The sequence below is a fragment of the Bombina bombina genome, chromosome 8 (genome assembly GCF_027579735.1).
Source record: "Bombina bombina isolate aBomBom1 chromosome 8, aBomBom1.pri, whole genome shotgun sequence".
NCBI lineage: Eukaryota > Metazoa > Chordata > Amphibia > Anura > Bombinatoridae > Bombina > Bombina bombina.
The window spans coordinates 184,673,684-184,696,926 of NC_069506.1; the positions used below are offsets into that span (position 1 = coordinate 184,673,684).

General features: G+C 33.6%; 1 protein-coding gene across 11 annotated transcripts in view; it reads right to left on the bottom strand.

The window, feature by feature from the left end:
- The window catches only part of LOC128638663 (uncharacterized), a 152,819-nt gene extending 130,121 nt beyond the window's left edge, over positions 1–22,698 (bottom strand). For 10 of the 11 annotated variants that reach the window (XM_053690769.1, XM_053690770.1, XM_053690774.1 and 7 more), the window contains exons 1-4: positions 22,511–22,697; positions 11,274–11,340; positions 9,744–9,796; positions 7,380–7,541 (exon numbers count right to left, since the gene is read on the bottom strand). In XM_053690769.1, the coding sequence (XP_053546744.1) occupies positions 7,380–7,541; positions 9,744–9,796; positions 11,274–11,340; positions 22,511–22,580 (352 nt within the window). In that variant the 5' untranslated portion in view covers positions 22,581–22,697. Of the gene's footprint in view, positions 1–7,379; positions 7,542–9,743; positions 9,797–11,273; positions 11,341–22,510 lie in introns of all 11 variants that reach the window. The other variant, XM_053690778.1, reaches the window with a different exon arrangement.
- Positions 22,699–23,243: the final 545 nt, after the last annotated feature.

The window sequence follows — 23,243 nt, forward strand, 5'->3', positions numbered from 1 at the left end:
TGTATATGTATATTTTAGATTTTAAAAAAATATATAAAATACCACTTGAAATTTTCCTCTTGAAAAAGCCCGTCCGCTCAGACGGGGGAAACGCGTTGAGGTGTTCTGTGTATAAAGCATACACATTTTAAACTTGAATATCAGTGATCATACCTGTAGGTGAAAAGTGGATTCTAATACCGTTGTTTACCGCTACCCCTGCTTGATCATCTATACATCTATAGTTCTATGTGTACAGTGATGCTTTGCATCTGGTGAGTTTGCTACTTACTATATGTGTTTCGTCTGGCTACTTGTTCCAATAAATCTGCTTGAATCTGGGTGCGCTTTTTTTCTTTTTTTTGTCCTATGTGATTTACAAGTAAATTAAAGGGCCATAATACCCAAATGTTTAAACACTTGAAAGTGATGCAGCATAGCTGTAAAAAGCTGACTAGAAAATATCACCTGAACATCTCGATGTAAAAAAGAAAGATATTTTACCTCAAAAAATCCTCAGTAGCCACCTCCCATTGTAAAGGATTTCTACGCAGCATATTAGTGTGTCTGTCCCGGGACAACTGAAGGGATGAGCATCGTGAACTCTCATATTATTTCACCAATCAGGTAAAGGAAGCTTACTATGAAATCTCATGAGAGTTAAGTCAAATCTCATGAAATCACAGTAAGAGTTCATGACCTCAGCACTGCTGATGCTGATTGGCTGCTGTTCATTTCTTCATTTTTTTAATTTTTTTTACCTGCAGCTGGGAGCAGCGGAGTATAAATTTTTACACAGAACTAACTCTACTGAGCTGAGGAGATTGTGAGGTAAAATATCTTCCTTTTTTACATAGAGATTCTCAGGTGATATTTTCCTGTCAGCTTTTTACAGTTATATTGCATCAGTTTCAAGTGATTTAGCATATGAGTATTATGTCCCTTTAAGTTTGTTTTTACCAATAAAATAATTTTTATAGAGAGTATTATGTGAGTAAATGCCAAACAAACAGGTAGAAATTCCATGTTATATTTGTTATCAGTTTGTCTTTTTGACTATATCAACAAGAAGAAAGGAAGACTAAAGATATAGATACTCCTTAAAGGGACAGTAAAGTCCAAATTAAACCAGAATTTTTATTGTTTAAAAAGATAGATAATCCCTTTATAACCCATTCCCCAGTTTTGCATAACCTTGTATCTAAGCCTCTGCAAACTGTCCCCTTATTTCAGTTATTTTGACAGATTTGCATTTTAGCCAATCAGTGCTGATTCCTAGGTAACTTCACGTGCGTGAGCACAATGTTATCTATATAGCACACATGAACTAATGTCCTCTAGTTGTGAAAAACTGTCAAAATGAATTTAGATAAGAGGCAGCCTTCAATGGCTAAGAAATTAGCATATGAGCCTACCTAGGTTTAGCTTTCAACTAAGAACACCAAGAGAACAAAGCAAAATTGATGATAAACGTAATTTGGAAAGTTGTTTAAAATTGCATGCTCTATCTGAATCATTAACATTTATTTTTGATTAGACTGTCCCTTTAAACTTTTGTGCGTGAGATAGGGCATACAATTTGAAACAACTTTCCAATTTACTTTTATCATTAAATTTGCTTTGTTCTCTTGTTATTCTTAGTTAAAATCTAAACCTAGGTAGGCTTATATGCTAATTTCTAAGCCCTTGAAGGCTGCCTCTTATCTAAATGCATTTGACAGTTTTTCACAGCTAAAGGGCATTAGTTCATGCGTGCCATAGATAACATTGTGCTCAGGCCCATGGAGTGATTTAAGTCAGCACTAATTGCCTGAAATACAAGTCTGTCAAAGATCTGAGATAAGGAGGCAGTCTGCAGAAGCTTATATAGAAGGTAATCACAGAGGTAAAAAATATATTAATATAACAGTGTTGGTTATGTAAAACTGGGGAATGGGTATTAAAGGGATTTTCTATCTTTTTAAACAATAACATTTTTGTTCTTTACTGTCCCTTTAAATAAGTATAGCACAATGTTTTGTATCTCCCTTTGGGTTACAGTACTACGCTGCAGTTTTTGTTTTGGTTTATCTGCTATATGATATTCTTTGTGTATCCAATGGTGTTCTGCATTTTTGTAGCGCCTTGAATCTGTCCACCAATGGATCTGTGGGAGGTATCCTAATCAACTAGTAAGCATGTATTCCTGTAGTATAAGTTAAGCACCAAAATATAGACCTTCTTTGATTTAGTAGATTGTCTTTGTGAAGAATTTTATCTTCTTCTTGTGTCTCACCATCTAAATGTTGAAAAGTTTGTTTTTGTTCATTTTAAATTTTCTTTCCAGTTTTCTTTTATGCATATATTAGAGGGGAGTGTTTTATAAATTATGTTGTTTTTTTTGTCAATTTTTTTTTTTTTTTTTACAATTTTGTGATCCCGGAATCCTTGACAGTGGAAAACTTGCTATACTGCGGAAAGTCAACAGATGCAAGATAGAAGCTCCTTGATTTCAGTTGATCTGAGTTTGCTACTGACCTATCTGTAGAGCAGGTATGAATCTCGCAATTTTAAAGCGGCAATGTTGCAGCAAAAAAAAAATTCTGTGAGATATTAGTTTAACAAATTAATTTTCTATGAATCTCAGCCAGTGAGCAATCTGTCCCTAACAAGCAATTGTGCTCAATCATACATTTCTTTTTAATTTCAACATCAAAGTAATATTTCGATATATTTAACCCTTTGAGTGCTAAGCACTTTCCCACCTGGGTGCTAAGCTGTTTTAAGGTTTTTATTTATTTATTTATTTTTAAATATATATTTTTTTAACTTTTTTTTTTTCCAGATCCTCAAGACTTACACTGTTGGAAAGGTTACCTTTCCAATGGTGGGTCTTGGGGGTCTGTAGCTGCTTAGATGTCTGAGATACAGGCTTCTAAGCAGCATGCCCCCTTTTCCATACTTATCATTGTAATTTTGTTAATAAAGTTGCGCGGTGACGATGTCACCACTGAAAACGTGAAGCCCCGGCGATGCCTGTCACTTTAGATGCACGATCGCCGGGGTAGGAGCGGGCTCCCTCAAGGTAGGAGAGTGCTAGCGATGGCTCTGAGCCGTCGTTAGCACCAGATTGGGAAACTCTGCGATGGCTCAGAGCCGTTGTTAGCACTCAAAGGGTTAATATCCACTCTTTCATGTGCATAATTGTTTGTAAACAAATACTAGGGATGCGCTTAATTGGGTGTAAGTGCAATTTTCGTGGTAGAACAAATAGTCAGGTGGACATTTGTTTTGGATAATTGAAAATCCATTAAAATTTGGTAATCAATATTATTTCGGGTTTTCAAATGATACTTTTGTTTTGGAATATTTATAATTAGATTAAATATCCATATTTGACATTTATTTTCAGGAGTTTAATAGTTCATGTGGTAAGGAATTTAGTAAATTGATACATAATAGATACAAATGTATTGATTCACATTTTTGTATTTCGAATATTGCAAAATTTGAATATATTACTTTTAAAGAGAGCATTAGAAATACTATTACAAATATGTTGATACAAATTTTTCTAATTCAGATATTGCATAATTCGATTCAAATTATGCAGTATTCCAATTAGGAAAATTAGAATCAAATATTACATTTAAAAATAGCATCAGAAATACTATTACATTAAACAAATGTTAGAATGTTGTACAAACATTAGAAATTTGAAACTAATGTGTTAAACTTTGCTTCATTTTTTTGAATGTTGCAAAACATTTGACCATTGCTAATAAATACCCATTTAAAGGGACATTAAACAATTTGAGATGGTAATATAAAATGATAAATTGTAAATATAAAACAACTCTGCAATATACTTTCATTATTTATTTTGTCCTCTTTGCCTGTAATTCCATTCTGAAATTGTGAGCTTTTCAGTTCCTGTTAGAAATTGAAGTGCAGAACACTATAAAATCCAGCACAACCATTGGCTGCACACTCTAGTGACCTATTTATAACTGATCCTAATTGGCCACAGCAGAGAAGGTAACACAAGTTACAACATGGCAGCTCCCAGTGTTTTATAGACACTAAAACTTTACACTTATTTTGTCACTTTTTAAACAACTAATGAAACTTTAAAAAATAAATCTACATGTTAGTCATGGACTAATCTTTTCTTTGAATGCATCATTCTATCTAGCATGTAGTTAGTGTTTAATGTCCCTTTAATAAAATTTTTATTTAAACCAGATACACTTTTGTATATTATAATTAATGTTTAAAAATAAATTAATTTGGGGGGGCAGAGCCAACTGCCAAAGCAGCTAGACATAACCTAGCAGAGCTCCTGGCTCTAAATTCTAATAATGGAGGCTGTTTGCCCAAATTTTGATCTGGGATTGAAATGTCAGCACTACTGAACTGACCCTGAGGGCATTGTCCGTGAAAAGGAGGAAATTTGCTATCTTATTGAATACCTGCAAGGAGATTAAGGAAAAAAAAAATAAACCCCCAGACACACGCTGTCTTTAAGCTCAAGATGGCGGCGGACATCATGGAGGCACTTTGGGTAATGGAGCGAGCTATGGACTTTCACCATGCAGACCTACTGCAAGATATTCACCTCTTTCGTTCTGCAACGCTCACTATACTAGGCAGCGAGAGCTGTCAGCCAACCTCATTATCTGAACAAGCTGAAGCTGGATGGGATATAATGCCGCCGGACCCTGTGGAGACACTAGACGCAAGTCTATCTGCCGGGTTACATGCTTCAAACCCGCAGAGTGTGGAGGATTGTCGGAGAGTGTCGCCTTGCGCCCGTCAGACTGATAAAGAAGAGGGATTCACTGCAGGCATCGATCCAGCTGCCTGTGTTGAATTTCGAGTGACCTTAAGTGTAAGCTTCCCCTACCGCAAGCAAAAGATCGTGAGGCAGCGGCTGAAACCCAACTCCTCTTGCCCTACCGTACCAGCGCTAAATTATCTATCTACAATCGTGATGTCCTGCACTAGAGTGGATGGCTCACCTTGTCCGGTATGGGTCACCATTATCGTTATAAGCCGGAGGCCTACACATGCACTGCGGAGCAAGTTTGACAGGGGCGGTGTAGGATAGTAATGGGAATTGGTTGAAAACAAAGGACACAGCGCAGTAAATAAAAGACTTCAGTTCCCATTCTTCTGAAACACCTTGTTTTACACACACCACGTTATATTTGTGACTGCCTGATTTTTTTATTTTTTATTTTTTTTTAGAGTTACGGTTGCTTTATTAGTTTGATACGTGTTACCCGACTTATGATTAGTAATATAGACATTGTTGAAAACTTTGTTTTGGTCACTATTAGCCAAGTTACTACACGCTCCCAAAGCATTCCTGTCCTCCACAAAGTCTCCTCAAGTAAACATTTTAAGTCTACCTTACTTCTGTAAATGGCGATGGGTCCCTTGAGGCTGTATATTGGGGAACTTACTATAGAATTCAGAGACTCCCCTTGTAGATGAGACGCAAGAGATCATATTTGAGGAGTTAACATGCAGCGCTAACTACAAGACCTGAGCGCTTAAATCTGATCTTTGGGGTTTTCTCACATGGTCTCCTTTTAAGATTAGGTTAAAATATTTAATACATTTTCTAAGCTAGCCATGATATTTAGATTTAGGTCTTATGTTCTATCTTTAACCTATACGCTAGTTTTGTTTTATTGTTTGACTTAATAATCAGCATATAATAGCCCTCTATGTACTGTACAATAAGATAGTGTCATACCAGAAGTTGGGTGGAAAACCATGATGTCTGGAGTCACTGTTTAAGTAAAATATCATATCCATCTCAGACCAATGGTTACATCAAATTGTTTGGTTAAAATACTTTATTCAGCGTGCCTTTGTTATGGGGGTGTCTTCTTGTTTTTTAGCCCGTTATAACAAGATAAGTCTAGAGAACGGCACCTTCCTATTGCTTATTATTTACTAGGCTGTTGATGTATGTGTTTTTTGTACACTTTCTTGCACTCTATACTTAGTATGTTTAATGGCTCCATTGATATATAAGGGTAAAAGCACACCACAGTGTGCCTTAGTCATTGATACATATTTTATACTTAAGCTATGACCTTTATGGGTTTATTTGATGAGGGAGAGTATCTGGATATTTCACTCGCCACTCAAAGTAAAGTCCTCAGGGAATGATGTACAGGTATTTGTTGAATACTAACACATTTTATTTAACTTGGAGCGCTATAGTTTATAGGTAGCACTGATGCGTCCTATGGCCAGGTAGCAGGTCTACCTTAGATACAGTTTCTAGATACCCTCATGCTACTTAAGTTAGACTTAGGCGTTTGTATTTGCCTTTATTATGTTATCATATGTAGCCCCACTGTGAATTACAGAAGGTTATGTCCCTCACTGTTTTCTGCTCAGAAGCTGAGTTAAGTAATACATCATTTCCTATAGGTCATTAATATCCTCACTACAGTAATTTCTACTCCATAAGGAAATCTCTCATAATGTTATGTAAGATTATATGAGTGACTATCATCTCTAATTTGTTTATAGCTTGGTCCACACTTCACATGTACAGGAGCTCCCATATAGTGTTTCTATTTTATATTGCTGTCGGTTTACTCTATTACATTTTATAATTATTTAACCACAACATGAGTGATTCTAACTGTTACATGTCTATGCGGTGCTATTGGCGGCCGAGATGGTACCGTATAGACGTGTCATGAGATGCTGTCCTGGACATCCTGGTGTGTCCCTATTCCCTAGATCTTTGGTTGGACACAATGTTGTGCAATGTTTTAAAATAGTTGATCTACATACAAAGTATTACAAAGGCTTAGATGAGAGTGATCTGGTTTATTTCAAGTAATAATACTTTAGTCCCACCTAAATGTGTTCCTGGTGAGGACATACTAACTGGCTCCGCCCCCCGCCTCCCACCCCCCACCCCTCCCCTATTATATTTGAGCGGCTCTTGCCCGCTGCATCCCTCTTCCCCATATAACTATAGAGTCACCTCCTCCCTAGTCTTTTACTTATTTGAATAGCCACCTTGCTTCTCTTTGTATATAGCTAGGAGAGGACCATTGTTGCTTATATTACATTTGTTATATTCTAAAACAAAACTGAAGTCTCAGTATGTGATAGCCCACATTATATGGAAATGTTTGAGATACTAGAATACTTTGTCTCCTAAGTATGCTCTGTACACATTGTTCTGAGACATACTCTATACTCTGTATACTCTGTATTGGTTTTTTTGACTTCAATAAAAAAAAATAATAAAAAAAAAAAAAAATAATAATTTTTACATGTGGTAGCAATGTAATGTCTAGCAGTTATTGTAGAAAACTCAATAATTTGCAATGGCTTAAATTCTTTCAACATTAAAAGTTAACTACATCACTGACACTTACGAGAAACTTTGTTATTATCCTTTGCAGGTACTTTCATGACATTTTCCATACGTATGGAACGCTTCTTAAGGATATGTGCATTTGATATTGTATCACTGCTTCCAAAAACATGTGGGTCATCATCATAATTAATGTGTGTATCAGTCACATGTTCTGGAGCCACTGTTTAAAAATTGTAAGAAATATTATTAAATGTATGGGTCAAAGTTCAAATATCAAGAATTATTGTGACAGGATTTAACAAAAAAAACATTTACCTAAGTAAATTCCTAATTTGCTAGGTTAGACTTTTTATCATACACATAAAATAGATTTAATGCATGAAGGCAGAACATTATCATACACATAAAATAGATTTAATGCATGAAGGCAGAACATTATACTGTTTTCTCTTATTTAAAGAGATTGAGGAAAGAACAAGCTTGAATAAAAATTACTGAAATAGTGGGACAAAAGATTAAAGGAATATGAAACCCAACATGTTTATTTCATGATTTAAATAGAGCATGCAATATTGAACAACTTTCTATTTTACTTATATTGTCAGTTTTTCTAGGTATCTTTTGTTGAAAAGCAGAGATGTATGTTTAGGAGCCAGCCCTTTTTTGGAGTACTGTATGGCAGCAGTTTTGCAAGAATGTTATGCATTTGTAAGAACACTAGATGGCAGCAGTTTTGAAAGAATGTTATGCATTTGCAAGAACACTAGATGGCAGCAGTTTTGCAAGAATGTTATGCATTTGCAAGAACACTAGATGGCAGCAGTTTTGCAAGAATGTTATGCATTTGCAAGAGCACTAGATGGCAGCAGTTTTGCAAGAATGTTATGCATTTGCAAGAGCACTAGATGGCAGCAGTTTTGCAAGAATGTTATGCATTTGCAAGAGCACTAGATGGCAGCAGTTTTGCAAGAATGTTATGCATTTGCAAGAGCACTAGATGGCAGCAGATTTGCAAGAATGTTATGCATTTGCAAGAGCACTAGATGGCAGCAGTTTTGCAAGAATGTTATGCATTTGCAAGAGCACTAGATGGCAGCAGTTTTGCAAGAATGTTATGCATTTGCAAGAGCACTAGATGGCAGCAGATTTGCAAGAATGTTATGCATTTGCAAGAACACTAGATGGCAGCAGTTTTGCAAGAATGTTATGCATTTGCAAGAGCACTAGATGGCAGCACTATTTCCTGACATGTAGTGTTCCAGATGCCTACCCAGGTATCTCTTCAACACGGAATATCATGGGAATGAAGCAAATTTGATAACAGAAATAAACTGGAAATGTTTTCAAAATATTTTGCTATGTCTGAAACACAAACTATTTTTGGGGGGTTTCATATCCCTTTCATTTTAAACTATAAGGAACTACAAAAAAAATAATATTGAAAGATATGTATCAGCTTCTCTAAATATTTGATAGAGGCTAAACAATGTCAATTCTCAAGTAGTATTAAAGGGACAGTGTACTTCCTTTTAATATGTTCCCAATGATCCATTTGACCTGCTGCATGTATTAAATTGTTTTAGAAGTTATTTTACCTTTATTTTGTAATTTGAAATAGCAGCCTTTGTCTATTGTATCCCCATCTATACTGAATATTTTAAAACGTAAGTACATGTCATAGAAAATATATGTAAACAAGAATGGTTAGAAGAAATTGCACTTACTATGGGTGGTGGAACACAGAGATAATAAAAATGTTATTGTCAGTATTATTAGTATTGGTCTAACTGTGTATAGAGAGAAGATAAGGAGGATCTTGTGTAAATATTGATGGATAAGCTAATGAGGTCTTCTCTCCCAGAAACTCAGCTCATTTGCATAGGTTGTAGTTTAAATTATCAGACCCTGGTATTTCATGCACAAAAATATACCTAGATGAGCACTTTCCTATACATTTTAAACTCTGCAGCTGGTATAACAAGTCATTGTAACCAATCTTACACGACACTGTCCCTTTTAAAAATAACATTTGCCATTTAAACAGGTAAGACCAGATTACATATGCACTTCTATATTACATAAGAAATTAAAAATAAATTACGAATGAGGTGTAGGTGAAACTAGTATAATTATATTATTATTTTTCCACCAAAAAGAAAAAAAAATGTAATGTAATATTAAATGCAAGTATAAGTCCTGCCATAATGTTTGAGTAAATCTATGTTTATGAAAAATATTGGTAAGATTTGGTGTTCTGAGAAAGAAAAATACATCTAAATCTATATCTATATTCTTTTCATAATTGATCTTTGAATAATAATATCAAACATATTAAGATAAATAAAATGGCATCCATTTTGTTTTGTTTTCTACTACATGATTACAGAAGTAATATTTTTGCTGACATTTAGACACTACTTACCAGTACATGCTATATTAAATGAACAATCTTTGATTTCACCATTGTCACATTCACTATAGAAAAAAAAAATACAAAAATATATTATTTAATCTTTTGAATAATTGGATGGAAAGTATTTACAGCAAAAGTCAACTTCCTCCTGATCATGGATATAGCTAAATGACATGACATTATGCCATGTTTACACCAGGTTCTTCACCTTAAAGGGACATGATGCCCAAATATTGATGCAATTTAAAGTGATGCAGCATAGCTGGTATAAGCTGACTACATCCCATTGTAAAGGGACTTTAAGCAGCCAATCAGGTAGAATGTATCTGGCAAAGTAGAATGTATCTGGCATGCACAGGCATAGCCATGTTATTTTCCTATTCAGTTTTAGGAGGTTTACTATGAAATCGCATGAGATTTCAGTGAAGTATCTTGCGATAACAGTAAAGCAAAGTGTGACATCAGCACTGATGAAGCTGATTGGCTGCTGAAGGATAACTGTCCATAGAGCACTTACTATTCTGAGCTGAAGAAATTTTGAGGTAAAATATCTTTCTTTCTTGTACATAGAGATATCACAACTAAAGAATTTAAACTCTGATTTAAGCTTTCCTATAGCAAGGTAAGATGAATCTTTCAAAACCAATTTTGACAACTAGATTGTATTTTAACATAGTTTTACATGAAAGCAGTTTCCATATTGCAAAGTATTTTTATCTGTTTTCTATGTAATTAAAGGGACACTAAACACATGTTTTCTTCTTTAATGATTCAGACAGAGCATGCAATTTTAAGCAACTTTCTAATTTACTACTATTATCAATTTTTCTTCGTTCTTTTCCTATCTTTATTTAAAAGCCGGCCCATTTTTGGTTGAGAGCCTGGGTTATGCTTGCTTATTGATGGGTAAATGTCAGCCTCCAATAAGCAAGCGCTATCCATAGTGCTAAACCTAAAATGGGCTGGCTGCTAAGATTTACATTCATGATTTTCAAATAAAGATAGCAAGAGAACAAAGAAAAATTGATAATAGGAGTAAATTAGAAAGTTGATTAAAATTGCATGCTCTATCTGAATCATGAAAGAAACAAATTGGGTTCAGTGTCCCTTTAAATATTAATTAAGTGACAGGAAACTCTTCCAGCTGATTTATCATGCAAAATATGTATGATGTAATATTTATGATACATTTATGATGTAAAAATATTTACGTCATACTGTTACGAAAAATGACTTATTTTACAGTGCATAAATTCAACAGCTCCACACACTTTTAAGAGTGCTTTCACTTTCTCAAGTCAGTTAGGAATATTTATTTGTGCAGTGTGTTCAACTGAGTGACCATGCCAGTCTCAAAATGTAAAAAAAGATTGACGAGTGTCAGTGCTTACTAGAACAGTACACTAACTACTAATATAGAATTTAGACTTCTTTTCCATACAAATATATCTTTGTAATGTTTAACTATTAAATTGAAAGTAAAGGTTTTACTCGACTATGATCTTATACTATATAAATAAACTTTATTCTCTTTCTTACCATATTTGACAGTTTTTTGTAACCATTTCTCCATCTTTGTAGATTTTTCCTTTGTAAATGCAGTCCGCTGTTTAGAAAAAGAAAAGAATTATTATTTATGATAAATTAATGAACAAAATATAAATGTATAAGTGTACATTGATAATAGTGAAATAATTATGGACAACGTCATAAGAGTTTCAGAATTTTACTTTACATTTTTGTTTCACTTTCAGTAAATCCAAAAAAAAAATCATAACCTACGTACAAATCACTTCAAGAAAAAGGGTTCACTTCATTACAATATGATAATGTTGTAAAAGATAGTACATCAATATAATGAAGGACATGTTCAAACTGTTGCAAATAGTTGTAAAATATGTACAATATTAATGCAGCTTTAAGAGTTGCTTACAACATAATATAATATGAGCAGATAAGTATCTTAGACAGTTGGTTGTCAATAGTGTAAATTATTTGATATAGTAATTGTACCCTGTAATTTCTGTAACTGAGAACATCTAAAATGTTGCTTTAATTAAAGGGACACTGTACCCAAAAATTTTCTTTCGTGATTCAGATTGAGCATGAAATTTTAAGCAACTTTCTAATTTACTCCTATTATCAAATTTTCTTCTTTCTCTTGGTATCTTTATTTGAAATGCAAGAATGTAAGTTTAGATGCCGGCCCATTTTTGGTGAACAACCTGGGTTGTCCTTGCTGATTGGTGGATACATTCATCCACCAATAAAAAAGTACTGTCCAGAGTACTGAAACCAAATAAAAAAGCTTAGATGCCTTCTTTTTCAAATAATGATAGCAAGAGAACGAATAAAAATTGATAATAGAAGTAAATTAGAAAGTTGCTTAAAATTGCATGCTCTTTCTGATTACAAAAGAAAATTTTTGGGTACAGTGTCCCTTTAATTTTAATAAGAGGCCAACAAAGTTTTTTTTAGATTACAATAAAGTATATTCACAGCTACGGAACAAACATGGCTGCACTGCCCTCTAGCCAGATAAACAGGCAGTGCAAGAAGCTTCATTTTGTTTTCTGTAATTCAATATCAGTGATATTGATCTTTGTTGTCACCTGCATACTGCATTAGACAGTGACACACTAAGGATTTCCCCAGAGGTTAGTGTTTAAACTGCTTATCATTGGTAAAGACAATTTAATAAGTAACTTGGTTGTCATGGTAAACTAGTATTTATGGGTATGGAGTGAATCTAGTAAAAAGGAAAACACAGAAACTTAAAAAAAAGTAGTGCTCTCAAGATAATTTTATTGCCATTTTAATTTTTCCTTAATGGAGTCCTTCACAAAAATTCTAAGGCCAAAGCTTTGAACATTCACATATAATGTACAGTTAAAGGGAGAGTCAACTCCACATTTTTTTTATTGTTTAAGAAGATAGCTAATCCCTTTATTACCCATTCCCCAGTTTTGCCTAACCAACACTGTTATATTAATATACTTTTTACACCTGTGATAACCTTGTATCTAAGATTCTTTTGACAGCCCCCTGATCACATGGCTATTTATTTATTATCTATTGACTTGCATTTTAGCCAATTAGTGTTGTGTCCTTCACAACTCCACGGGAGTGAGCACAATGTCATCTATATGGCACACATAGTTTAGCAGTCTCCTGTTGTGATAACAAGCTTAAAAAGCATGTGATAAGAGGCTGTCTGTAGTGGCTTAGAAATAGGCAGACATTTAGAGTTTAAATGTTATAAAGTATATTAATATAACAATGTTGGTTGTGCAAAGCTGGGGAATGGCTAGCAAAGGCATTTTCTATCTTTTTAAACAATAACAATTTTGGGGTTGACTGTCCCTTTAAGCAAATTGACTTCACTTAGTAAAAAATTGGCTATTACACACATGGAACAAGCATGGAAGTAATTAAAGTGATGGTAAACTTCACATGTTTTAAAATCAGGTCTAGAATCTTAGCAATATTTTTGGTGTGCTAACGGTTTAAACTGTTCACCAATCGGCGCTCTAGCCACAAAAAATTGCTGTGTGGCTAGATTGATGATTGGAGAACACATCAAACCGTTAGCTCACAAAAAAAACATATTAGTTTGGGAGTGGTCAGCCAGAGCGCGGGGTATTCGAATGGCACATCATTAAAGGCCATGTCTTTAACAGTATTAAACACTTTTTCAGGGATAATAGTAATATGCAAAGAAATAGTGTAATAGGAAAACTATACAACCCAATAGATTCTATTTGCCCCATTTATTAAGCTGCAAATGCAGCTACGGGGCCCCAGTGTGTAAGGCTCATTCTGCTACTTAACCTCTCCTCCACCTACAGTGTGGTGGATTTTAATCATCCCAATCCAATCCGGATGATTGACGGCCACAAATCAGCAGGGGGCAGCATTGCACAAGCAGCAGCTTGTGTAAAGCTAAATGCGGGCAGCACATTCTGCCCATTTGCCACGGGGCCAGGTAGATGAATAGTGAACCTGTCCGCCCAATATATAATAAATGGAGCCCAATGTCTTTTTAAGAATCAGCATTAAAAATATTTTACTTTTTATTTTGTAGCAATACCATTCACTGCAGTTACTGTTTATACTGTATATTGTAATAGTCAAATATACATTTAATTGCAGGTATTATCTGCTGTTAGATATTATTAGTCCTTATATCAAGATATTGAGGTTTAAACTTTACCTACTTAGGGCCAGATTACGAGTGGAGCTCAATATTGCGCTTACGTGAGCAAGATATTTACGAACTACTCAGCTATACCATCACACGTAAATGTGCACTTATATTACAAGTGCAGTGCAATGCGAACGTGGCCTCGAGTTTGCATTCCCAAAAGCCGTTTTCATGCTGGCAGCCATGGCAAACCACCTAGTGCAGTGCAGGGGGCAAATCGTGCAGCGTTGGGCAGCAATCAATAAATATATATGTATATGCTTAAAGGGACAGTCTACACCAGAATTTTTATTGTTTAAAAAGATAGATAATCCCTTTATTACCCATCCCCCAGTTTTGCATAACCAGCACTGTTATATTAATATATGTTTTACCTCTTTGATTACCTTGTATCTAAGCCTATGCAGACTGCCCCCTATCTCAGTGGTTTTGACAGACATACAGTTTAGCCAATCCGTGCAGACTCCTAAATAACTCCACTAGAGTGAGCACAATGTTATCTATATGACACACATGAACTAGCACTTTCTAACTGTGAAAAACTTTCAAAATGCTCTGAGCTAAGAGGCGGTTTTCAACTGTTTAGAAATCAGTTAGAGCCGACCTAGGTTTAGCTTTTCAAAAATACCAGCAAGGGAACAAAGCAAATTTAATGATAAATTCAATTGGAAAGTTGTTTAAACTTGCATGCCCTATCTGAATCATGAAAGTTTAATTTTGACTAGACTGTCCCTTTAAATACATATATATTTATCTGTTAATATGTGTATATACACATATTAACAAACATATATATATATATATATATATATATATATATATATATATATATATATATATATATATAAGCATATACATATATATTTATACAGAAAACACAGTCCCCCATTGCCCTCCATGTAAAGACACTTTAGGTGCCTTTTATTTTTTTTTCAAACACCCCACATCCCCTCACTTTAACCCCTTATAACTGCTTTGTGTAGTTTAAAAATATATCATATCTCATTATGTTATCATTTTATGTACACACACTTGCTTCCTTATCTTATATTTGTCTGTAAACCAAAGCTCAATACTTAGAGAGAACAATGGAAAATCATTTTATTACTTAACTATCGTGCACCCCATTGGAAGTGTAATTTCTGGCATGCATAAATGTTTAAGATGTTTCTGAACATTGGAAATCCTGGGAGAGAGCAAAATAACATTTCTGCTTTTATTTATATGTCATTGAAGTAGCTATCTGGTTGATGACATAGCTGGAAAAACCAAATTCACCCATTTTAATTTATTTTTATAATCGATGCTAATGTAATGACATGAGTGATAATGACATGTAATGATAATGAGTGAGAGAGTGTTTTGGCGTGTGTGTCTGAGTGTTTTTGTGTGTATCTGAGTGTTTTTGTGTGTATCTGAGGGTTTTTGTGTGTATCTGAGGGTTATTGTATGTGTATGATAGTTACTGTGTGTTAGAATGTCTTGTGTATATCTGAGTGCCTCTTTGTGTGTCTCTGTGTGTTTGTGTGTGTCTGAATGTTTTTGTGTGTGTCTAAGTTTTTTTGTGTTTGGGTGTGTGTATCTGAGTGTTTCTTTGTGTGTGTGTGAGAGAGTGAGAGTGTTTCTGTGTTGTGAGAATGTTTCTGTGTGTGTGTCTGAGTATTTTTTGTTTGTGTTTCTGTGTGAAAATGTTTCTGAGCATGTATGAGTGTGTATCTATGTATGAGTTTTTGTATGGGGGCCCTTCGTGGATTCTTGCACTGGGGTCTGAGGTTTCTAGTTACGCCTCTGCTATAAGTGCATGTGTGATTATATGTACTGCATGTTTATCTGGGTGCTGGGCGTCTGTTTACCTTTGGCTTGTTTTGTGTTTGGCATCTATGTATGGGTATGGCTGCATGACTGCCCGTGTGTGTGTGGGTAGTGGACATGTATGTTTTATTAGTTGGTTCATGTGTATTTTTGGGTTCATGTGTTTGTGAGCAGATATGTGGGTGTCAGTGCGCCTATGTTTGTGGAGGTATATGAGTTAATAATCTCATTAGTTAATTGGATTTCCATGTATTTTTAAGGAAGTTATCAGTTATTATGTTTGTCTTGTTGTAATTTTGAAACCATAGGTTTGAATAACAATGCCCTGCAAAACTATCCTAAAAGTATTTGGCACTTGTGGTCAGAATTTGTATTGCAGAAATGATTTTTTTCAGTTTCTCAAGTGCTAACTGTAAATTTAGTTAATAGGACTACTTCTATTGATCATGTATGGAAAGTGATTTTGAAGAATACTCACATAGGTACTCATAGGACATTTATGGGAAATAAAAACTATTTGCCAGCTATTTATAGCTTGGCAGCTCCTATATATTCACTTCAATACAAATAATGAAGTCACTTCTCTTTCCTTATTCTTTATGATAATGTTGAAATATTAATTGATGTTTGTTTAATATTTAGCAATTTCCTTTTTGTGAGAAATGTGTTTTATTAGTGACTAAAACACTAAAAATGTATTTTAAGCTGCAGTTGACATAACAGAACAATACTAATAGATCACACAAAAAAATGTTTTTACTGCCATTCACGACTATGGAAGAAGAAAATTAATCATTTGCAAACAGTTTACATTGAGATTATTCACGACTTTTAGATTGTTGTACACTCACAATAATGGATTTAGCTTTATACCTTACTCTCTTTTGTATAAAGGGTAAAAAATCCCTTTACAACTAGTATTCCAAAGTGTGAAACCCATTTTAATTTCATAACACACACTCATATTCATTAAAACTGTCATTGCATTGACAGTTTGACTATAAATGTGAATATAAATGTGAATATTTAATATATTAAATACTGAAACATTACATAAAATGTAAAAATCCATAATATTGTTTAAAACCATATATATATATATATATATATATATATATATATATATATATATATATATATACACACACACACACACACACCGAGAAGTGCACTCACAGGAACGAACAACCAGCTCAATATATATATATATATATAAACTAAAAATAGAGTCTTACCTAGTTTAGTACATTTTGATGTGTGTTTGCTGATGCAAAGACTATTATGGGTGAAGTTTTCAGGCCTAAAACCAGTCTCTTACACAATCTAAGCAACATATTCTTAGATGCTAAAGTTCCTGTTGCAGAATAGAATGAGGAAGTATGTAAAGTGGGTTAAAATCCGTCAGTATTAGTTTACACCAGTTTAATTCTTAGTATGTTAAATTTAATACCACCAATGGAAAATCAGCCTAACACCTACAAAGGAATTAAACATGCAGCTAAATCCGACTTGGGCATTGCAGCTTCCTAGCAGGGCAGGGTTGATGAATGATATTTATTGACATATCCTGAGCTGAGATGCAGTGACTGGGTCTTTAGATATGCATTAAACTTATTTGTGGCGGTTACACACATATAATTCAATCAAAATCCTTCAGAAAAATGTATCTAATAATTTTCAATGGAAAAATTCCATTAAAGTATATGGCGATTTTTTTTTTTAGATAAATCATTTGATAAGTTTTTCTAAAGGATTTTCATAGACCTCATAGTTAGAAAGGGACACTAGAGCAAACATTACTAGCTCTACCAAATTAGAACTTCAAGCATGGCAAATATAGGGACCCAAACACTTATTAACCAAAAGACATCAGAGAATGTAAAACCAACATAAGCCATTGGTAGATAGGTCTAGTACACTCACTGGTTTTCAAACCTGTCCTCAGACCTCCGTAACAGTTCACATTTTGAGGATATCGGAACTAGAGCACAGGTGAAGCAATCAGCTGATTAGTAAACCTGGTTATTTTACCTCATCCAAGGTAATCCTGAAAACCTGGCCGGTTGGGGAGGCCTAAGGAAAGGTTTGAAAACTAGTGGTCTAGTATACCCTAAGCATTAAAAAACTAGTGTCGCATAGCAAGACAGGACATGATCAAACTGTTATGTTATAGGTAATAGGACTGCAGCAGTGTTTTTCTGCATTCTACCCCGTAGTACAATTCTTTACTTTGGCATCACTATTTATTGTGATCGAACATTGTGTTCACTAGACTTGTGCAGCGCTAAAAAAATTGTTCGGCCCAAATCTTTTGTAATGAATATTCAGGGAAATGTATTTATTTGTTGGCAGCACTATTCAGTATTTCTTTCATTTTGAACTTAAAGGGAAACTACACCCAATTATTTTCTTTCATGATTCAGATAGCAACTTTCTAATTTACTCCTATTAACAAATTTTCTTTGTTCTCTTGCTATCTTTATTTGAAAAAAGCAGGAATCTAAGCTAAGGAGCCGGACCATTTGGTTGTGCTTGCTGATTGGTGGCTAAATGTACCCACCAATAAGCAAGCTCTATCCAGGGTGCCAAACCAAAAATGGTCCGGCTTCTTAGCTTAGATTCCTGCTTTTTCAAATAAAGATAGCAAGAAAACGAAGAAAATTTGTTAATAGGAATAAATTAGAAAGTTGCTTAAAATTCCATGCTCTATCTGAATCATGAAAGAAATTGGGTTTAGTGTCTCTTTAAGTTAAAAATGAAACAAATACTGAATAGTGCAGCCATGAAATCATCATGAAAGAAAAAAAATATGGGTTTAGTATTGCTTTAAGCAAATACTGAATATTCATATAACATTTAAATTAATTTTTGTTTAACTTTCTCCTCTAGTCCCAGGGAGCTGCCACACTAAGCCTCCTTAGCAGCCAGGGTTCTGTAAAGAAGAGGAGTGGGTTAGCGTGGCTCTCCAGTGTGCAAAAGGTAAGTATTTAACCACTTAACGGTAATTTAAAGAAAACTAATGAATACTCATGAATTTCGTCCGTTTTTTTAATCATTTTCTTTCAATTTCGTTGGTGCGTTCATTTGGCTATTAGTTTTGTGAAAACAAAAGGAATATCCATTTTTCGTTATGAATTTGCATTCATAACAAAAGGAATGCACATCTCGTTTGTTTAGTTGCAGCCATCAATTAGTATCGTAGGTGAAATGCTTCCCCCTCTCATTTAATTACAATGTTTACAACAGAAACAATACATAAAGCTCGTAAGCACCTGCTATGGTTGTTCACTCATGGCTATTTTCTAGCCTCAGGCTGTGATTATCCTTGTCAGTTTTAATTCATACAAAAGGTTATTGAAAATGATAGATAGATAGATAGATAGATAGATAGATAGATAGATAGATAGATAGATGATAAACAGACAGTCAGATAGATAGATATATAGGTAGATAGATAATAGATAGATAGATAGATAGATAGATAGATAGATGATAGATAGATAGATAGATAGATGATAAACAGTCAGATAGATAGATATATAGGTAGATAGATAATAGATAGATAGATAAATAAATATAGACATAGGAGTATTTATTTTCAATATGTTAAATTTTGGATAAACACAAAATGTATTTATCATACTGAAAGGGACAATAAATTAGAAATTGAACTTTCATGCAATTTAAAACCACTTTTCAATGAATTTCTTAAAACATGTAGGCATAAATGTGCAGCCACAAATCACCATCTAGCAGCTATTAGTGCATTGCTGCTCCTGAGCCTAAGTTTACATTTTAACAAATGATAATGGGAGAACAAAGCAAATTGTAAAGTGGTTTAAATACTATATACTCATTTATTTTACCAGATTTTCCTGTTAAATACCTCTGAAAATTGTGCTTGTTCCACTTACTACAGAAAGACTGGCATATGCCTCTATTATATTTAAGTATGCTGCAGTTTTTGTGTAACTCTGCTACTCATTGCACAGTGATTACTTAGATCAGTGTATACGTTTGTTTTAATTTTCTTTGACTGGGTACAGCAAAGTAGTATAGATACTAGAATTCTTCCAGGCCTTTCCGTTGGTACATCCCTGAACTGCTCTTTATTTGCAAAACTGTATAAATTTGCTCTAAGAAATGACAGTGTAAAATATTTTATATTTATTTTCTGTGCAGATATTTTGCAGCACCTTACTAAATTGTTGATATATGCTATGTATGTTTATATTGGCGTTCCTTTAATTCAATCACAGATTAGCTATGCCCATATCTCAATTCTCAAACATTATTTCATTGGTTTGCTCTTTTTGTGAAAATACACAAATTGCAACAGTTCAGCAATGTTAAATTATCACTGTAGCAAAAACATGTTATTACATAATCATATTTAAAGGGCTATATTGAATTTAAAGGATTTGATTTACAATGCATGCAAACAGAAGATATCAAATTCTGAGTTTGTAAAAACATTTTGTCTGCGAAACACAGAAAAATGTGAATAATCCTACTATAATAACAGTATACAGGAGGTTTGAAGTTACATAAAAAAAGCTCATATTCTATAAATCTTGCTCCTTTTTGCAAACTAGAAAAATCTGGTTTCTTAGGATTGGCTATGTATGGTTTAAAGGTTACTCATTTATTATTTAGTGTATAGTTGTATCACTAAAACTAACTCCCAAGAATGTCATTTTTTAGGAACTTGTTTAACAAAGGTAAAAAAGTATTTTCTGCACTCAATATACAACACATAGTTTATTAGCTAACCTTTATTACCGAGGCAATTTATTATTGTTCTATGTTAAAATGATCTTTATAGTCCCATTTGTATGCATCAGTAAATACAATAGATTTACATAATCAACAAATTCATGATAAAAAGACAACGCAGTAGCACTTAGTCTGAATTTCAAATGATTAGTAGATTATTTTTTTTAAATGTCAGTTATCTCTATTTCCACTCTGCCTGTATCATGTGACAGTCATCAGCCAATCACAAATGCATATATGTGTATTCTGTGAATTCTTGCACAAGCTCAGTAGGAGCTGGAGACTCAAAAAGTGTAAATATAAAAAGACTGCACATTTTGTTAATGAAAGTATATTGGAAAGTTGTTTAAAATTGCATGCTCTATCTGAATATTTGACTTGAGTGTCCCTTTAATGCCTTGTAAACAATCTGCACAGAACATAAAAGGTTTTAAAAAGCATTTAAAGCTGTCATTATGTTATCAAAATGTGCAGTCCAAAGACACACACCTTAAAAAGCTTCTTGTTGAATATTATATCTCCATTGCCATGACAAACTACATTCAGATATAAATTAGCTTCTGTGAAGTATATAGAAGAGCTAGCTTTCTATATTCTATGAAATGCACCCCAGCCTCCAGAGGGACAGTGGAAAAAATATAATTTTCTGATTCCAATAATAGGAAAATAAGTCAGTTCAATAATAAAAGTAGATTGCAAAGATTTATATATATATGTCCACATAAGCACTACAGAATATTGTGACTAAATACAATTTTTTTTTAATAATATTAATTCATTTTTTATGGGCAATTACACTTTTAGTTTAATTTTGTTGTTAAAAATATTTAGTTAAAGCAGTTTATTTTGATGTTTAAAGTTAAAGGGACAGTCAAGTCCAAAATTTTTTTTTTTCATGATTTAAATAGGGCATGCAATTTTAAACAATTTCCCAATTTAATTTTATCACCAATTTTGCTTTGTTCTCTTGGTATTCTTAGTTGAAAGCTAAACCTAGGAGGTTCATATGCTAATTTCTTAGACCTTGAAGACTGCCTCTAATCTGAATACATTTTGACCACTAGAGGGCATTAGTTCACATGTTTCATATAGATAACATTGAGCTCATGGACGTAAAGTGACCTAGGAGTGAGCACTGATTGGCTAAACTGCATGTCTGTCAAAAGAACTGAAATAAGGGGGCAGTCAGCAGAAGCTTAGATACAAGATAATTACAGAGGTAAAACGTGTATTATTATAACTGTGTTGGTTATGCAAAACTGGGGAATGGGTAATAAAAGGATTATCTATCTTTTTAAACAACAAAAATTCTGGTGTTGACTGTCCCTTTAAAAAAGAAGTTCATTGTTGTGTATAAATGGTCCTTAAGGACTGCTTACTGGCTAATAGGCAGATTTCTGCTGTTTTATTAGTTGACAGTGACACGCCTCATAATGAATGCCTTTATTTATTTATTTTGCATTAAAGGAACCTCTGCTTTACCAATAAAAAAACTATTTTTTATATTTTACATAAAATATTCTGCAGAAAGTGCCTATTTATCAATACTTTAGCTCAAACTTTTTACAGATATAGCCACGTGACTTATTTCACCTGTAAATTACAATTAGTTGTGTATTTTACCAGTAAAATTCCAACCAGTGCACAATTTCATAAATCTTCTACAGTATGGGATGCTAAATCAGTGAATTACACAAGAAAAGATAAGATTGCATGATATTATCACTGAGATATTTTCTTCACTTTAATTTAAAAAATTACATATTTTAACAATCAGAACCGCTTAACAATTTACTATCTATCCTTTGACATGTAAGGGGGAAAAAAATCTAAAAGACAAACCAAATTATCATTCACATGATCCACAAATTTAAGGAACATAAATTGAAAGATATAACATTTAATACGATGACACATTCATAAGGTTAACAATTTGAAAAAAAAAAGTGAAGGCTATTCAATTTGACTATGTTATCATATTTACCTTTCTGTTCACCAGATACACTGAGGAAGAGGCAAACAGCCGTAAGAGTGAGAAGAGGTTGGACACCCATGGTGCCAGCTAGAAGACTTGGTACACTTGTTAGGATGTTATGATTGTGTAAGCATAACTGTCACCAAGGCTTAACTCCAGCAGCCAACTCTTGGTGAAGTCTGGGGGCTCTGTTCTCGCCTGTCTTTATACAGATGGACTATTGGAATGGGAGGGGAATTTGACAGGTACAACAGGTTCCACCACACATCAAAAGATCTGAGCATTTCACAGAGCAGGCTGCACTTGCCTGTGTGATATTTCCACTAGCTAAAATGTAATTATAACTTAATTTCAGTTTGTTTTTTAACTTAACCATTAGATAAGAACTCTCTTTTTTTTATTTAGGAATGTATGACAGCCTTGGGAATGTGCATCCCTAGACATTAGATAACATATTTGCCCTCATAATATGACACATTTTATTTTACAGATAGATAAATATATAGATAGATGGATAGGTAGGTAGACAATAATTTAAATATATATATATATATATATATATATACATATATATATATATAAATTTATATTTATTTAGAAGTATATATATATTACAAGTATATTGTAGTATTATATGAAGAATACTTGCTTATTTTTAATATTGTGCAAGGTAATTCAGATTACTAAAAACTGACAGCGCACTTTTGGTTAATATTGTAAAATATTAAAACAAGTACAGAAA